General features: G+C 40.6%; 1 protein-coding gene across 1 annotated transcript; it reads right to left on the minus strand.

The window, feature by feature from the left end:
- Positions 1-4,593: 4,593 nt before the first annotated feature.
- LOC110501422 (interferon alpha/beta receptor 1a-like) lies at positions 4,594-16,379 on the minus strand. Its single transcript, XM_021578981.3, has 6 exons — positions 16,081-16,379; positions 15,374-15,500; positions 15,049-15,227; positions 14,470-14,627; positions 8,254-8,398; positions 4,594-8,134 (listed from the first exon to the last, which is right to left on the minus strand). Exons 1-6 carry the CDS (start codon positions 16,127-16,129, stop codon positions 7,722-7,724), a joined length of 1,071 nt encoding a protein of 356 aa, XP_021434656.2. The 5' UTR covers positions 16,130-16,379; the 3' UTR covers positions 4,594-7,721.
- Positions 16,380-18,881: the final 2,502 nt, after the last annotated feature.

The following is an 18,881-nucleotide window of genomic DNA, read 5'->3' on the forward strand; positions in this document are numbered from 1 at the left end:
TTACATAATGTTTTGTTATCGAGTTGGAAGGTCATCTGGGAGGAGAAAGGAATTTGTTGAGGGCCAGGATGTGAGGGTGTTGGTGAATGGAGAGGTAGAGTCAGGCACAGGACACAGAGATGAGTATAGTCCGACAGTTCTTCAAAAATGAAGAAAAATATTCCAACACGGAAAACACAAAAATCCAAAGCACAAGAACACGAACCCACATGATAAACAATAACGCAGAAAACAGAGAGGGAAGCCAGAGGGTTAAATGAGGAACATAATTAATGTAATAGAAATCAGGTGTGTATAATGAAGACAAAACCAAACGAAAATGAAACATGGATCGGTAGCGACTAGAAAGCCGGTGACGTCGACTGCCGAATGCCACCCGAACAAGGAGAGAAGATGTAAAAAAACAACAACATGTAAATGTATTATAATCTACATAACAATTCATATTTCCTGTTACTGCACAATTATTTTCCTGCTGTAGCAAACTGACTCCTACATCTGTACATTTATAATGCTTTTAAACACACTCATACAGCACTGGGCCTCTTTTATTGTTACATCTAGGCAAGCCTGCAGCTTCACAGTCAGTTTAAGGGTTTGACAAGGCTAGGGTGCAAGGAGTACAAGCCTTATTCAACCAGAAGTATAGTATATATAATTTTATTTTTAGGTAACTATTAAAATGTACTGTATATCTGTGATTCAACAATTAAATAACGGTCCTGCTCCTGCTTATAGCTGTGCCTTGTTTGTTTACATTGTTGATATTCAAGAAAGCAGATTTCTAGATCACTGGTAGAAGCTTGGAATAATCTGTACACTTGGGGTATGCCAGATGGGATATAGAGTTAAAAAAGCCCTCCCACTGGCACGGACCGACTATCTAGCATTTTGGAGGCAGGCCGTGGCATCAAGTTCACAATAAGTAAGATGCAATGCTCTTTACAATGTTTCAATGCAGAATTGTAATGTCTTGGTCATTGAGAAGAACAACATTGACATGTACAGTACAGGCAGTGGCTTGACATATTACTCCCTGTAATCCTAGATTCAGATCATTCAGGCGAGAAAAAACATCACCCAGATAGGTCAGTCGTGTCAGAAACTCGTCATCATGCAAGTGGTCAGACGAGTGAAAATTATGGTCATTAAAGAAAACTTTAAGCCCTTCTCTCAATTAAAAAAAATATGTCAATACTTTGCCCCTTGATAACCAGCGCACTTCTGTATGTTGTAAAAGCGTTACATGGTCTTTGCCCATATCAATGCATAGTGCAGAAAATACACGAGAGTTCAGGGGCCTTGCTTTAACAAAGTTAACCATTTTCAGTGGTGTCCAAAACGTCTTTCAAGCTGTTAGTCATTCCCTTGGCAGCAAGAGCCTCTCGGTGGATGCTGCAGTGGACCCAAGTGGCGTCGGGAGCAACTGCTTGCATGCGTGTTACAACTCCACTATGTCTCCCTGTCATGGTTTTTGCGCCATCAGTACAGATACCAACACATCTTGACCACCAAAGTCCATTTGATGCTGTCCAAAGCTGTCCAGTTCTTTAAAAATATCCTTTCCTGTTGTCCTGGTTTCCAGAAGAGGATATCTTCCTTAATTGACCCCCCGTAAACGTAACATATACCAGGAGCTGTGCCAGGCCCGCCAAGTCTGTTGACTCATGCAGTGGTAACGCATAGAATTCACTGGCTGGTATGCAAAGCAGTAATTGTTTAAAAACATCTCCTGCCATGTCACTGATCTTGTCACTGATCTGTCATGAAACTGTTGTTTGATGAAGGCATTGTCTGTATTGTTTTTTTGGCCTTTCCCCCAGCATTGTCCCAGCCAGGAAGAATGAAGCCTTCCACAATAGCATGGGGCTTGCCTGTCCTAGCCACTTACCATATAAGATGCTTCTAGCCCCTTCTTATTAATGTTATCTGTTGCTTTTATACAAGTCTTACTACCCAAAGGTCATCTTAATTATTGCGCCAAAAACTCCTGTGGCTTATTTTTCAAATTGCCATGTTTTGTTTCCAAATGTTTGCGCAAGAGTGAAGGTTTCATTGAGTTGTGAGATAGTACTTTTGCACTTATAACACACTGTGGCAAGGCACTACTCCCAATATAAGTGAACCCCAAATCAATGTAGTTCTCATCATATTTGCGCCTCTTCGATGGTCCAACATCCCTGTCTGTTGTTCGGTGTGTTCCCGTGTAAGGGGACAGTAGCTCTTCAGCTGCATCAGATTCACAACTGTCAGTGTCCATGCTAGCGGGGCTAACCACAAATGTAGAATTACTGATGCTAGCATTGGATGTGCTCATGGAAGCAGAACAACTTGTATTGTCGACAGGTGCATGTGTAGTACTGCTGGTTGTAGCAGTACTACTAGTAGAGCTGGTATGTGTCTCTATGGACGCGGGATTCCTTTTTTTTAAAACCATTTATCAATTTTCGAGCAAACGGAATGAGTTTGGCTATATACGGACCGTTAGTGGAATTCCTGTGAGAGAGTAACGGTTAATGTGATTGGATGTTAATTATTCAACTAGGCTACCTGTATTTGACATTGTGTTGTTATTTCGCTGAACACTAGATGGTTGAATTTTATTTTTGGCAGTGAAACGAGGCTACTTAGGCGAGAAAGAAACCTCACCCAAATGTATAGCCCCGTTGGAAAATATAAATGACTCTATGAAAATGTGAAGATTTTATTTTTTATTTAAAATGTGAATCACATTTTTATTTGGCGGACCCCCGACAGCATTGTGCGTACCCCAGTTTGGGAATACCTGCATAAAGCATCCACTTTTATTTATACGTTTATTTGGATAGGGAAAATGTACAGTACAGCAAAAACATAATGTATGTTAACAGCTCATCTACATCTGTAGTCCCCGTTTACTAATGCTGAAATTCTTCCACCTGTTAACAGAAAAACAATGCCAATTGAAACAGCATATCTGATCCGAAAGGATAATTACTAGAAGACAACAGCACATAACCCTGTGGAAGCCAAAGCTGTCTGTGTGTGGCATCGTACATATTAAGCAGCTCTTACCCACTATTCAGGGTCAAGATTCAGATGGACAACAGGCAATCAAGCAGTTAGTTGGCCAGGTACAAAGAGGCTTCTTAGCTAATAGAGCACAGATGTGTGGCAAACAAACCGCAGTTACATAAACATCTGGTTTTCATCGTCTAGGTGAAATCTTGGTGGGGCAAAATCAAAAAAATATATTTTGATGCATGCCAGCAAAGCCACTCCCCAACAATACATTAAATGGTGACAAAGGGAGGCCACAAACTGTTGGGGTCTATATAAAGCTGTACCAACAGCAGTCCCAACACCTTACCACTGTTAGACCTGGCTATCAGCGGAGCCTTGTCTGGCAGCGAAACAGTTCATTCAGCCTCATTTTTTGCCTTTGCTGATATGGCTGACTTGCTTAAACAAATGTTGTTTCTACTGACAATTGAGATGTACAAACTATGGCATCGGCGATGACGAGAGGATAGGAGGCAATCCGTAATTTTGATTAAGACATTAATGAGCGAGCTAGTCTGGACGTAGTCAATATAACTATTTGTTCAGCACTTCTTAAATGGACAGCAACAGAATTCAGAACATGGGCCTTTCTTACAGTGCTCTCCCTGTACACCAAGTTAGAACCGTAGGATAAATAAAGGGGCATATAAGCAGACAAGGAAAGCTCTTACAATATTTGATAATTACATTTCTCTAAAACAGGTTATAGGCTACATATGTACCACCAAGTCAGAACAGTAGGCTAAATTCTGAGTGGAAAATTGACCAGATCTTCAGGTCGGAGCTCTAGAAAGAGGCTAGAGTTCCCGACTTGCAATTCAGAGTTGGATGACCGTTCAAAACGGATTTTCCAAGTTGGAGCTCGTTTTTTTCAGAGTTCCCAGTTGTCTTGAACTCACTGAAGTCTGAGATTTCCCAGTTCTGAGTTTCAAGTTGTTTTCAGCGCAGCAGAAGTCATGCTGGACTGCCAGTAGATTGTCGACTTTATTCATGATGATGACTGCTAGCTAGGATTTTGAAAGTATGATGTTAACATGATCTGTCCAATCAAAGCTAATGTCGATATAACGTGATTTGATGTCATTTTAGCTATGGTCAATGACCTTGAGCCTTCTTGGATGGGCACTTCAAATGTAACTCTATGGCAGCACCCAAGGGGCTTGAATTTTCGAGCTCTCCCTGTAGATTTTGCGGTGACTTTGTGTCCCCATGAGTGACAGAACACTGAGCCAATCACGGCGCAACTAGAGAACATTACCAACCCCTACGCTCTGTATTGTCCGCTGGATGCCTCACTACCACAGAAAGCACTGAGCTAGGCTGAAACACCTGTATTTTGGTGCTGCCTTTCTAAAGATAGCAAAAAAAGAGACCTTGTTCATACGCAGCTTTATTAACTAAATTATAAAATGTACGTATTTTTTTTTTTTTACATTGTTTGCAAACTGATATGTGACAAGCATTAATGCCAAAATAACATTCAAAACAAGCTCTGCCCCACATGCCCTTAATGACGGCCATTGTGGGTAAAGATGAAATCTTGAGTCTGTATTTTATTTGAGTGGTTTATTAATATCTTGACCGGCATTCAAAAAGGAGCCTAAATGATTCTTATTTACAGTACAGTAGCAAATCACTTACATAATAACAACTTGAAGCATTGTTCAAGATACCCAAGGACACGTGACAGTAAACATTTGAATTGTTCAAGTAGTGGTATGCACACCGGTGGTATGCTAATATGGATGTTGGAATTGAGCCCGTCTCCCTCTACTGGGATCTCTTCATTCATTAATTTTTTATTTTTAATTATAGAGTTTTTAGGTACACTACTGTTAGTAATTTATGTTATTCTTCAATAACACAAACTCCAACGCAAATCAGGGGGAGAAAAATAGGTTTATTCAGATAGGACAAATCAAGATGTTGTGCTGGAAGGTAGATGTTCAGTCTCCCCTGTCCTCAGCTTTTCCCCACTGAACAAAGGAACATGATGCCATTTATAACCCCCCACCCTAGCCTGGGGTTGCCCAATCAGAAGTCCTTACAGTACAACTTGGCCAATAGCCAAATAACAAGTATCCTGCTCTCGACTCAATGTACAGACCAATGAAAACCTGGCACATGAGTTCAGAAGTGACATTCCACAGATTCTAACATATGATGAACTGAAACCCAATTCCTATTTACAATTCACTATTGACCATTAGTACTCTAGTTTTTAATCCTCTCCTCTTCTGCGTTCTGTATTTATTTTCAAAATATTCTTATGCTACCGTTCAAAAGATTGGGGTCACTTAGAAATGTCTTTGTTTTTGAAAGAAAAGCACTTGTCCATTAACTTCTTGGTGACAGGAGGGCAGTATTGAGTAGCCTGGATGAATAAGGTGCCCAGAGTAAACTGCCTGCTACTCTGTCCCAGATGCTAATATATGCATAGTATTAGTAGTATTGGATAGAAAACACTCTGACGTTTCTAAAACTGTTTGAATGATGTCTGTGAGTATAACATAACTCATATGGCAGGCGAAAACCTGAGACAAATCCAACCAGGAAGTGGGAAATCTGAGGTTTGTAGTTTTTCAACTCTTTGCCATTCCAATACACAGTGTAAATGGGGTCATATTGCACTTCCTAAGGCTTCCACTAGATGTCAACAGTCTTTAGAACTTTGTTTGAGGCTTCTACTGTGAAGTGGGGCGAATGAGAGGGGAGTGAGCCCAGTGTCTGGCAGAGTGCCACAGCTATTGCTTTTCTACAGACAATGGAATTCTCCGGTTGGAACATTATTGAAGATTTATGATAAAAACATCCTAAAGATTGATTCTATACTTAGTTTGACAAGTTTCTATGACCTGTAATAATAACTTTTTGAACTTATCGTCTGATGTTCGGCTGGACCTGAACGCGCGTTTGGATTTGTTTACCAAACGCCCTAATAAAAAAAGCTATTTGGAAATAAATGATGAACTTCATCAAACATTTATTGTGGAACTGGGATTCCTGTGAGTGCATTCTGATGAAGATCATCAAAGGTAAGTTAATATTTAATGCTATTTCTGACTAATGTTGACTACACAATATGGCGGATATCTTTTTGGCTGCTTTGTTGTCTGAACGCTGTACTCAGATTATTGCATGGTTTGCTTTTTCCGTAACGTAAAAAAAAAAATCTGACACAGCGGTTGCATTAAGGAGAAGTACATCTCTAATTCCATGTATAACACTTGTATTTTCATCAACATTTATGATGAGTATTTCTGTAAATTGATGTGGCTCTCTGCACAATCAACGGTTAGTGATTCATTTTATCTCTATTTGTGCTTTTTGTGACTCCTCTCTTTGGCTGGAAAAATGGCTGTGTTTTTCTGTGACTTGGTGGTGACCTAACAATAGTTTGTGGTGCTTTCGCTGTAAAGCCTTTTTGAAATCAGACACTGTGGCTCGATTAACGAGAATTTTATCTTTAAAATGGTGTAAAATACATGTATGCTTGAGGAATTTTAATTATGAGGTTTTGTTGTTTTGAATTTGGGGCCCTGCACTTTCCCTGGCTGTTGGCGAGGTGGGACGCTATCGTTCCACATATCCCAGAGGGGTTCAAATAACATAAAATCGATCCGAAATTCAGTGTAGACATTGTTAATGTTGCAAATTACTATTGTAGATGGAAACTGATTTTGAATGGAATATCTACGTAGGCGTACAGAGGCCCATTATCAGCAACCATCACTCCTGAGTTCCCATGGCACATTGTGTTAGCTAATCCAAGTTTATCATTTTAAAATGCTAATTGATCATTAGAAAACCCTTTTGCAATTATGTTAGAATAGCTGAGAAATGTAGTCCTGCTTAAAGAAGCAATAAAATGTGCCTTCTTTAGAATAGTTGAGTATCTGGAGCATCAGCATTTGTGGGATCGATTACAGGCTCAAAATGGCCAGAAACAAAGTACTTTCTTCTGAAACTCGTCAGTCTATTCTTGTTCTGAGAAATGAAAGCTATTCCATGCGAGAAATTGCCAAGAAACTGAATATCTCGTACAACGCTGTGTACTACTCCATTCACAGAACAGTGCAAACTGGCCCTAACCAGAATAGAAAGAGGAGTGGGAGGCCCCGGTGCGCAACTGAGCAAGAGGACAAGTACATTAGAGTATCTAGTTTGAGAAACAGACACCTCACAAGTCCTCAACTGGCAGCTTCATTAAATAGTACTCGCAAAACTTCAGTCTCAACGTCAACAGTGAAGAGGCGACTCCGGGATGCTGGCCATCTAGGCAGAGTTGCAAAGAAAAAGCCATATCTCACACAGGCCAATAAAAATAAAAGTTTAAGATGGGCAAAAGAACACTGGACAGAGGAACTCTAAATGGCCTGTGAATTATCTGAGCAAAATATATTTCATATCTCCTATTGCATGGGAATAACATAAAAATAATAACATATACAGTACATTCCATAACCTGCATTATTGGCCATTATTCCCAGGCAACTCAATAAACTCAACTAGAGAAATGCATCGGGTCTTATAGCTAGTCTAAAAAAGTCTTAAAAAGTCATTTGACTAAAAGAGAATTTCCCCAAGAGCTCTCCTCTTGACAGTGAATCCAATCTGCTCCCCAAAATTCCACTAATTGCTCTACAGCAGTTTGCTATGGGGATCCATTTTTTTTCTTCTCAGTGTGTCTCTTTAGGTTGACTTGTTGTTGTTGATCCTGCGCTCTTCTTTCCACTGTCTTCTCCTGAGTAGATCCCAGAGTCCTGACTGGAGCTGCCTTGTCCTCTCTGGATGGAGGAGGAGCCACTGTCCTGCTCCGCCTCAACATCTCCCTGACCCTTGACCTGTTGCTGTTGACCCTGGCTTGTCTGCTCTACCTGTACAGCCACCACAACTGTGGCCACACAGCTCTCCTCCTGAGGCAGGAGGAGAAGGGATATTGTATCCTGTGTGTTATGCAGTATACTGCTGGGAAATGTGTGCTTTGAGACCAAACTTTTTCTCTTTTTGTGGCATCTGTAGACAGGCACTGTCGTCATCAGAGCTACACAGCCCAGCAGAGCCAGCAACACCTTCCACAACGGAGAATATCCTTAAAGGGACAAACAGAGCAGGCGTCAATATAGATGTTAAGCTCAAATCTGAAAGATCCCTTTTTCAGGGACAATGTGTATTTAAATGTAATGGTGTGTAAATGGTTCTCAATTTTACCCAGGGTCCTCACACACTGTTGCTGTGTGTACGGGCTGGTCTTATTGTACAATTTGCTGAATGCATTGACCTGCAGGCAGTACTCTGTCCAGGGCTTCAGCGGGAACAATGTTCCCTCTGTGGAGTCAAACACTTTCTCTTGTTTCTGTATGATGTAGACAAAAGCACACAGTAAGACATATAAATAGTACTTGAGTTGAGCATTTTGAAAAAACAAAAAGGTGTGACATTGATTGATAAAGCAGTGAGCTCTACTTTTTTCAGATATCTCAACAACAACAAAAATGTCAAAAATGACTTTGTTGTCCTTAAGCCATTTTGACACAACTTTGGAAGTATGCTTGGGTCTTTAACTTACTGACTGATGTCTAGAGATGTTGCTTCAATATATCCACATCCTTTTCCTCTCTAATGATGCCATCTATTTTGTGAAGTGCACCAGTCCCTCCTGCAGCAAAGCACCCCCACAACATAATGCTGCCACCCCCGTGCTTCACGGTTCGGATGGTGTTCTTCGGCTTGCAAGACTCCCCCTTTTTCCTCCAAATATAACGAGGGTCATTATGGCCAAACAGTTCTATTTTTGTTTCATCAGACCAAAGGACATTTCTCCAAAAAGTATGATCTTTGTCCCCATGCAAATCTGACTTTTTTATGGTGGTTTTGAAGCAGTGGTTTCTTCATTGTTGAGCGGCCTTTCAGGTTATGTCGATATAGGCCTCGTTTTACTGTGGATATCGATACTTTGTACCTGTTTCCTCCAGCATCTTCACAAGGTCCTTTGCTATTGTTCTGGGAATGATTTGCACTTTTTGCACCAAAGTATGTTAATCTCTAGGAGACAACACGTCTCCTTCCTGAGCTGTATGACGGCTGAGTGGTCCCATGGTGTTAATAATTTGCCGTACTATTGTTTGTACAGATGAACGTGGTACCTTCAGGCATTTGGAAATTGCTCCCAAGGATGAACCAGACTTGTGGAGGTCTACAATCTTTATACTGAGGTCTTGGCTGATTTATTTTGATTTTCCCATGATGTGAAGCAAAGAGGCACTGAATTTGAAGGTAGGCCTTGAAATACATCCACAGGTACACCTCCAATTGTTGAACTTCTCTAGGGTAGGGGGCAGTATTTTGACATCCGGATGAAAAGCGGGCCCAAACTAAACTGCCTGTTACTCAGGCCCAGAAGCTAGGATATGCATATATGGTAGATTTAGATAGAAAACACTCTAAAGTTTCCAAAACTGTTAAAATTATGTCTGAGTATAACATAACTGATATGGCAGGCGAAAACCTGAGAAAAATCCACCCAGGAAGTGGATTTTTTTATGTTTGTAGTTTTCTATTGACTGTCTATACAGATTCCATTGATTTAGGACTCACATTGCACTTCATATGGCTTCCAATAGATGTCAACAGTCTTTAGAAATTGTTTCAGGCTTGTATTCTAAAAAATGAGGGAGTAAGACCACTCTGAATGAGTGGACACTGCAGTGTCCCAGAGGTTTTTAATGCGTGCAACCAAGAGTGCGCCTTTCTTGTTTTCCTTTTATATTGACAAAGCTTTTGTCTGGTTGACATATTATTGCTTATTATGACTAAAAACAACCTGAAGATTGATTATAAACATAACATAAAACCCAGTCTCTTTCACTCCTTATATTCTATGCTTCTGATTTATCATTTATTTAATATCTCAATGTTCAAAGTTTAGCCAATTCCAACAGTCATGACGTGGACCTTTCTGGGTGTAGATCATAGCCCCCCCCTCTCACTCGCTCTCCTAACCCAGGTTTATTACCTCAGGTCATAAATACCGGGTAGAAACTACCATGCCATTACGAGGGAGAGAGTCTCCCAGAACAGAGACTTGGCCAAACACCTAAATCTCCAAAATGGGAGAATTAAACAATATGTCCACTTTTGAGAATGTGGGAAGGGTCCGTGGACACTTAAGGGACAGTTATGACGAGTGTGTTTCATTTGGGGACCTCATGAAGGACAGGAAACACACAACTATATCTCTGAATGTGTACATTTCTCAATTATAGGGTGTGCATCTAATTATTGTATAAAATGAATGAGTAAAGATGTAACTATTTGCGAAATGATGTAATGTGATGTTAACCTTTTTAAAATGAATTGTTTTCATCAGTAAAATATGCTCACTCAGTGGCCACGCCCAAGTTAATAGGCATTGGTTGGAAATTATGAACCAACACCTTTTCTACATTTCTATAAGAGGCCCCGTGACCCAATTCATGGCAGACTAAGCAAACCCCAGCGGGAGCTGTGGTTGCAAATGGTTGAACGACTACAACCTAATGAAATTGACTTTAGTTCCCGATGAAGTGAGGACTGGTGTCCACACATTCAAAAGGGCTAATTTCAACGTGGAGGTGACATTCGCCACGCTGGAAGGATACATTAACTATACCAGCCAGAATACAACACGAGCTGAGTATGGCAACTTGGTATCAACTTTGAACTCTTATTCACTAAAGAAATTCTACATCCTAGAAGTCGAGTTAGCAGCAGCAGCTGTAAACGTGCGTGGACTAGGAAAGGACAGACAATCTCTTCAGAAAGACAGTGTACTACAATGTAACTGTTCAACCACACGACGACAGACGACAACGTATCCGCCCTACAACCAGAAATATTCTTCAAAGGAGATGGGACATCTCTGCTGGGCAACTCAGGCTTCCATCTTCTAACAATCTATCGAAGCGCAGCCTAGAGTAAATATATTTCTTGCATTTTCCTTTTTCAAATGGGAGGTTATTTAGAATGCATAAGATTCTGTATTTACGATAGCATAGCTTCATAAGGTCCGATAGAGACACAATCCTTTTGTTCCTCAGTCTTCCCGCGCTTTCATTCAAACCCAACCCCCTTTCTTTGTGCAACCAGCCGTCATATCAGTTTTGTCCGCTAGGGACGTTTTCTTTTATGATATAATTAGTAATCAATGTATGATCCATCCTGTGTGATTATTTAGGTATTTAGTAAATAAACAATTCAACCAAATTTTGTATTGCTGATTCAACTTGTTAGCCAGGGTTCGTGAAGATAACCAAGAATTTTACAACGTTCAGATGAGACTGAATAAGGTGACGATTAATAATTGACTGCTATTGATATAAAAGATTAACAGGTCTTTAAGAGTTTATTCGAAAGATAACAGCTCTATAAACATTCTACCGTGGGGCCCCCGACTTCCTAGTTAATTACATTTACAGTGCCTTGCGAAAGTATTCGGCCCCCTTGAACTTTGCGACCTTTTGCCACATTTCAGGCTTCAAACAAAGATATAAAACTGTATTTTTTTGTGAAGAATCAACAACAAGTGGGACACAATCATGAAGTGGAACGACATTTATTGGATATTTCAAACTATTTTAACAAATCAAAAACTGAAAAGTTGGGCGTGCAAAATTATTTAGCCCCTTTACTTTCAGTGCAGCAAACTCTCTCCAGAAGTTCAGTGAGGATCTCTGAATGATCCAATGTTGACCTAAATGACTAATGATGATAAATACAATCCACCTGTGTGTAATCAAGTCTCCGTATAAATGCACCTGCACTGTGATAGTCTCAGAGGTCCGTCAAAAGCGCAGAGAGCATCATGAAGAACAAGGAACACACCAGGCAGGTCCGAGATACTGTTGTGAAGAAGTTTGAAGCCGGATTTGGATACAAAAAGATTTCCCAAGCTTTAAACATCCCAAGGAGCACTGTGCAAGCGATAATATTGAAATGGAAGGAGTATCAGACCACTGCAAATCTACCAAGACCTGGCCGTCCCTCTAAACTTTCAGCTCATACAAGGAGAAGACTGATCAGAGATGCAGCCAAGAGGCCCATGATCACTCTGGATGAACTGCAGAGATCTACAGCTGAGGTGGGAGACTCTGTCCATAGGACAACAATCAGTCGTATATTGCACAAATCTGGCCTTTATGGAAGAGAGATAGAGATATAAAAGATATAAAACTGTATTTTTTTGTGAAGAATCAACAACAAGTGGGACACAATCATGAAGTGGAACGACATTTATTGGATATTTAAAACTTTTTTAACAAATTAAAAACTGACAAATTGGGCGTGCTAAATTATTCAGCCCCCTTAAGTTAATACTTTGTAGCGCCACCTTTTGCTGCGATTACAGCTGTAAGTCGCTTGGGGTATGTCTCTATCAGTTTTGCACATCGAGAGACTGACATTTTTTCCCATTCCTCCTTGCAAAACAGCTCGAGCTCAGTGAGGTTGGATGGAGAGCATTTGTGAACAGCAGTTTTCAGTTCTTTCCACAGATTCTCGATTGGATTCAGGTCTGGACTTTGACTTGGCCATTCTAACACCTGGATATGTTTATTTTTGAACCATTCCATTGTAGATTTTGCTTTATGTTTTGGATAATTGTCTTGTTGGAAGACAAATCTCCGTCCCAGTCTCAGGTCTTTTGCAGACTCCATCAGGTTTTCTTCCAGAATGGTCCTGTATTTGGCTCCATCCATCTTCCCATCAATTTTAACCATCTTCCCTGTCCCTGCTGAAGAAAAGCAGGCCCAAACCATGATGCTGCCACCACCATGTTTGACAGTGGGGATGGTGTGTTCAGTTGCGTTGCTTTTACGCCAAACATAACGTTTTGCATTGTTGCCAAAAAGTTCAATTTTGGTTTCATCTGACCAGAGCACCTTCTTCCACATGTTTGGTGTGTCTCCCAGGTGGCTCGTGGCAAACTTTAAATGACACTTTTTATGGATATCTTTAAGAAATAGCTTTCTTCTTGCCACTCTTCCATAAAGGCCAGATTTGTGCAATATACGACTGATTGTTGTCCTATGGACAGAGTCTCCCAACTCAGCTGTAGATCTCTGCAGTTCATCCAGAGTGATCATGGGCCTCTTGGCTGCATCTCTGATCAGTCTTCTCCTTGTATGAGCTGAAAGTTTAGAGGGACGGCCAGGTCTTGGTAGATTTGCAGTGGTCTGATACTCCTTCCATTTCAATATTATTGCTTGCACAGTGCTCCTTGGGATGTTTAAAGCTTGGGAAATATTTTTGTATCCAAATCCGGCTTTAAACTTCTTCACAACAGTATCTCGGACCTGCCTGGTGTGTTCCTTGTTCTTCATGATGCTCTCTGCGCTTTTAACGGACCTCTGAGACTATCACAGTGCAGGTGCATTTATACGGAGACTTGATTACACACAGGTGGATTGTAGTTATCATCATTAGTCATTTAGGTCAACATTGGATCATTCAGAGATCCTCACTGAACTTCTGGAGAGAGTTTGCTGCACTGAAAGTAAAGGGGCTGAATAATTTTGCACGCCCAATGTTTCAGTTTTTGATTTGTTAAAAAAGTTTGAAATATCCAATAAATGTCGTTCCACTTCATGATTGTGTCCCACTTGTTGTTGATTCTTCACAAAAAAATACAGTTTTATATCTTTATGTTTGAAGCCTGAAATGTGGCAAAAGGTTGCAAAGTTCAAGGGGGCCGAATACTTTCGCAAGGAACTGTACATTATATGTTTATTCAGGTAATATAAATTACAGAGAATTGATTTGATAAAATAGCATGTCAAATATAATGTAATCCATAGTAAAGACACGACAGTATGTAAGTAACAGATGGATTATGAGAGAAAACCACCAAAGCTCCTTCACGTCCTGTTTCCTGCCCTTCTTTTCTATGTCACATGGCCCAACCACACAACAGGGGACAATAACACAAGTGAGTCACTTGAGGATAGGCATTGAAGAGTGAACAAAGAAGAAATGGAAACCTTTTCTTCATCTTTGCAGGCTTCAAATACACCAAAAACTTGTTTGATGTGGCAACATTTGAAAAGGCAATGCAGCGTGTCCCTTTTAGACAGAGGACATGTTACACCCCACCCCCCGGTCTCTTATCACAGCATATCCAGCTGCTAGACTTCAAAGAAAGGACAGCACAGTTTGTTTTATAATTGGTTTGGAGGATATTATGTTACGAGAAAGGGCAGTGGAGTGGCGCTATTTGCTTGTGCACATGAGATGACATGACATTTGTCTGGCCCTCCGCAGGTGCTTCCGAAAGAGCTGTTCACGGCAGTTTGCCGTTTATTCCCATCTTAACAAAACTCCTACCACCACTCTACTTGTGAATCATCACTACTACTTAACCATAAAAGCCTAGCTGTTGAAGTGAGTCCTGACCTTGCTGGGTGAATGCTTCTCCCAATACTGCAGACTGAAGAACATGTCTAACACAGATCTCATGGGGGTGTTCTGCTCCGTCATTGGCTCCCTGAAGCTCACTGTTAACATGGTGTCCCCTGGATCGAACGCCACATGGGATGGGGGGCCTAGGTCCGCTGTAACACAGGAACAAACAGTGTTGTCAATGGCTACATCACAGCCTCAACTGCAATGACATATGGCACTTGAGCACATGCTGTTTTTAAGTCTGTAAGCTAGCATTGTTCCACTTTACAGACATGATTCAAATGATCAACAAACTCACATTTTAGACCAGTTATTTGAAATCAGGTGTGTTTTATGAATCCTGTGTAGGTCAGTTGTTAGAGCATGGCACTTGCAACGCCATGGCTGTAGGTTCGATTCCCACAGTGGACCAGTATGAAAAATGAATGAAAATGTATGCACCTACCACTAAGTTTGCCTGGTTAAGAGCCTCTGCTAAATGACAAAAAATGTGTTGGAGTTGGGCTGAAACAAAAGCTTGCACACAGCCACAAAGTGTGCATGTCCAGTTACAGATGTTGTTGGCCTCACCATGTTCATCAGGAACGAACTCCAGCCTGTACCAGTCTGACATCTGACCCCTGCCCTCGGCCCTCACTCTCAGTATGTATGACCCCATGTAGGCCAGCTCCCTAGAGAAGTCACACCTCTCCTCAGTTATCCCGATACACATCCCTGTGTAGGACCTCTCGTCCGACTGTTTATGAGAACTATGAGGAGACAAGAGAGGAAAAATGGCTAGCTTGTTGGTGAGGTTCATTCAAGTACCAGACAGCATGCTTAAAACAGAGTAAACATTTTTTACTGAATATGTACCTTTTATTGTCCTAGATTAAGAAAGGCTCTTGGTACTCACAATGTGAATTGAGCGGTGAACGTGATGTTGTGATTGGCCATGGAGTGATTCCAGTCCCATTTCATGATGTATCGAGTGTTCACTGCATCCATCCTCACATTATAAGGTCTAGGCAGCGCAGCAAACACTGAGGGAAACGCCAGAATTATGTCAGAATTCAGATGTTCTTTAGTATCACAGCAGTGTTGATGTTATAGTAACATCATAGCAGAGGTGGAGGACAATGACGACATTACACCAACATCTAGGCCTACTGAGACGTTTTAGTCTGCCGGAGCAGTATCACTCTAAGACATGATAAAGCTGTTGTAGAAGGAGTGTGAAATGAATAGAATTCGAATTAATGTGGTTAAGATATGAACCACTCATAACACACCCATGCCTAGACGAGACAGTTTACTGACATGTAGCACAGGATGTTGAGAAAGAAAAGGAAACCAATACATCTTCAGCCTGTTTTATTATGTTATGTACATAATTTTTAAACCCGTGTGGCAGCTCATCCTAAATCTGCAAAGATTGGTACAGTTCAGAGAATACACAATGACTATACACGATTAATATTGCAAGCTTTTAGATTAATTTGTAACACTTCTTTAGGTGGGATTTATTTGAATCAAAATGTCTATTCACCGCTCAATCATTGCAAAAATAAACCGAGTGGAGCGGTCTGTCGTTTCGCTTTCATTTTGAATCAAAATATTTACCGGTGTATGCAAGGAGAAAAACTGGCCATGCAAATAGGCGTAATTTCATATCTTAATCCCCGGTCTCGATCGCTTCCCTCCCCTCTATTTCCACGTCGACCCTTCTTCAGTCACGGCGACAAGGATGCGCGGCATTGCGTTGTTCTCATTATACCCTACACACGTGGAAGCGTGTGTTCACGATCGTACCTTTCCGCGCCAGTATAAGTCAATGTAGAAACCAACCACACACACAGGAAATCAAAATTACAGTGCTAAAAGTTAGTCACTGTCTGGAAGAAGCAGCACGTGACCGATACAATTTTTTTTTCAAAGAACAAAAAAGTGAAATCACAAATGTAACAGAGGTCAAGTTCACAGCATGTTACAGCATGTTACACATCAATTAATCAGTATGCAATCAAACACTTAGGCAAGACGTATGAGGTGAGTTAAATACTTTAATATGAATTAAACTCAATTTGGATGCAATAATACAGCATGTTCAGTATTGTACAGCATGACCAAAGATATAAATGAAGACAACCATTGTTTTGTGCATACTATTCACCAGGACTACTTTCAGTGGCAATTTTAGCATGTCAATCTTGGTGAGGCAAACATGTTATTTTATATGCATGCCAGCGAAGGCACGACAAAACTCTAAACAATACATGAAATGTACAACACTACACCAAACGTGATCACGACACGCAGGTTAAAATATCAAAACAAACTCTGAACCAATGACATTAATTTGGGGACAGGTCGAAAAGCATTAAACATGTATCGCAATTTAGCTAGTTAGCTTGCTAGCTCATTTGTCCTATTTAGCTAGCTTGCTGTTGCTAGCAAATTTGTCCTGGGATATAAACATTGAGTTGTTATTTTACCCGAAATGCACAACGTCCCCTACTCCGACAATTAATCCACACATATAACGGTCAACCGAATCATTTCTAGTGATCTCTCCTCCTTCCAGGAGGATGCGTCTCTCCTGAGTCCGTATGGGAGTTGGGTAAAAATCGGTAAAAATAGAAAGGACTTCTATTTTAGCCCTTGGCAACGCAGACGCTCGTTGACGAGCACGAGCAGTGTGGGTGCAATAAATTAATAACATAGATTTCTAAATGTATTTTTGCAAGCTGTGTAGTCAGGGTAGGGTAAAACTCTAAAATTCAAGCCCCTTGGGTGCTGCCATCGAGTTACATTTGAAGTGCCCATCCAAGAAGGTTCGAGGTCATTGGCCACAGATATGTGATCTGACGTAATTTCATCTAAAGTAGCTTTGATTGGACGGATCATGTCATCAACATACTTTCAAAATCTTAGCTAGCAGTCATCATTATGAATCAAGTCGACAATCTACTGGCAAATCCTAACTGCAAGCATTGCAAAGCAATCACTAGCCTGCTATTCAGTGAAGTGGCTGTGTGGTCCCAAGTCTGGGTTTAAGGGTGTCTTTTCCAAGCTTAAAATTATAAAACTTTCAACATTGGCATGCTTCATTGACAGCGTGGCCATAGTTTGTACATCTCAATTGAGTTTAAATGCATTTGGCTAAGGTGTACATAAACTTCTGACTTCAACTGTACAGGCATGTAATACAAAGAGCTGTTTGTAGCTGGTTATAATAACAAAGCATAGGAAATTCACATTTGTATTGGCTTCGGTTTTGAGGCTTTAGCTGATATACATTATGGTTATTTGTTGAATATATTAGTCACTTTTATCAACTTAAGTGATGCTGATCATTTCCACTTTTTTTTAACTTTGACAAAATGTTGTTGTATTTACAATGAAAAACCTCTAGGAGGTATTTGTTCGACAGGGGAGTTTTCAGCTCAGAGAACAAATGCATCAATAAACAGACCTTCAAATAAATCACACACGAGATTCAGTTCTTCTATAAGACTCAGGGGTCCAATCAGCAACAGTTGGAGCAAAGCACCTTTCATGACAAAGAGGAAGTCAAATAATGAGAAGGTCTCAGAGAACATGACACTATTCTTGATTTCAGATTCTATAAGAATCATAAAAAGGACAAACTAATGCGTTTAACATTTACATAAAAACCAACATGCACGATGGGCTTCGTTTTGAAGATGTCTTGACTGGACAAACTTGAGGTTGATTATCTGCACCATACTTGTGATTGAAAATGTTCAAATTTAACCGTTTAAACTGACGAGCTACCCTGTTTCCCCATGAATTCCTTCATTTATTTTGAATGGGGATTACCGCTTTAGTTACAGTATAGGGGAACACACAACATCTTGCAGCAGTCAGTCTTCATACATGCCAATGGACCAACGGTCACAGAATTTGCTGGAAAAAGAAGGCATGCCATTGGCAGTGACCAGCACTGTCTGACATGTAGTTTGGAGCACGCCCATCTCACGACACCATGCCACTACACTCTTCCAGCATGGCCATAGAAAAGAAAGGTGGGCTGGGGTCTTGTTGATATTCTTAATCTGATAGATGCTCCTTCCTCTCCCACCTTTAATATTGTTTCTATGCCCTTAAAACACAGAGCAACATGGGATTCCCAGAACAACCCAGGCACAAATTCACAACTGTCGCAGTGAACAGGTAGAATAAAGACAAACAGGAATCACATTAATAACATGCCATCCTGTCACAAGGTGGCTATGGATGGTACCTTGAGTAGGGGTGTAAAAGTTCACAGAACCTGGTTTTGGGGTCGCGCTACGGTTCGGATTTGGTACAGCGGGAAAATGTCAAAAGTTACTGTAGTTAATTTTTGTTTATATTTTCTGAAATGAAAACACATGATTACTCAACAACACTAAAATAAA

The sequence above is a fragment of the Oncorhynchus mykiss genome, chromosome 22, assembly GCF_057628025.1.
Source record: "Oncorhynchus mykiss isolate SJ-2025 chromosome 22, ASM5762802v1, whole genome shotgun sequence".
NCBI classification, from domain to species: domain Eukaryota; kingdom Metazoa; phylum Chordata; class Actinopteri; order Salmoniformes; family Salmonidae; genus Oncorhynchus; species Oncorhynchus mykiss.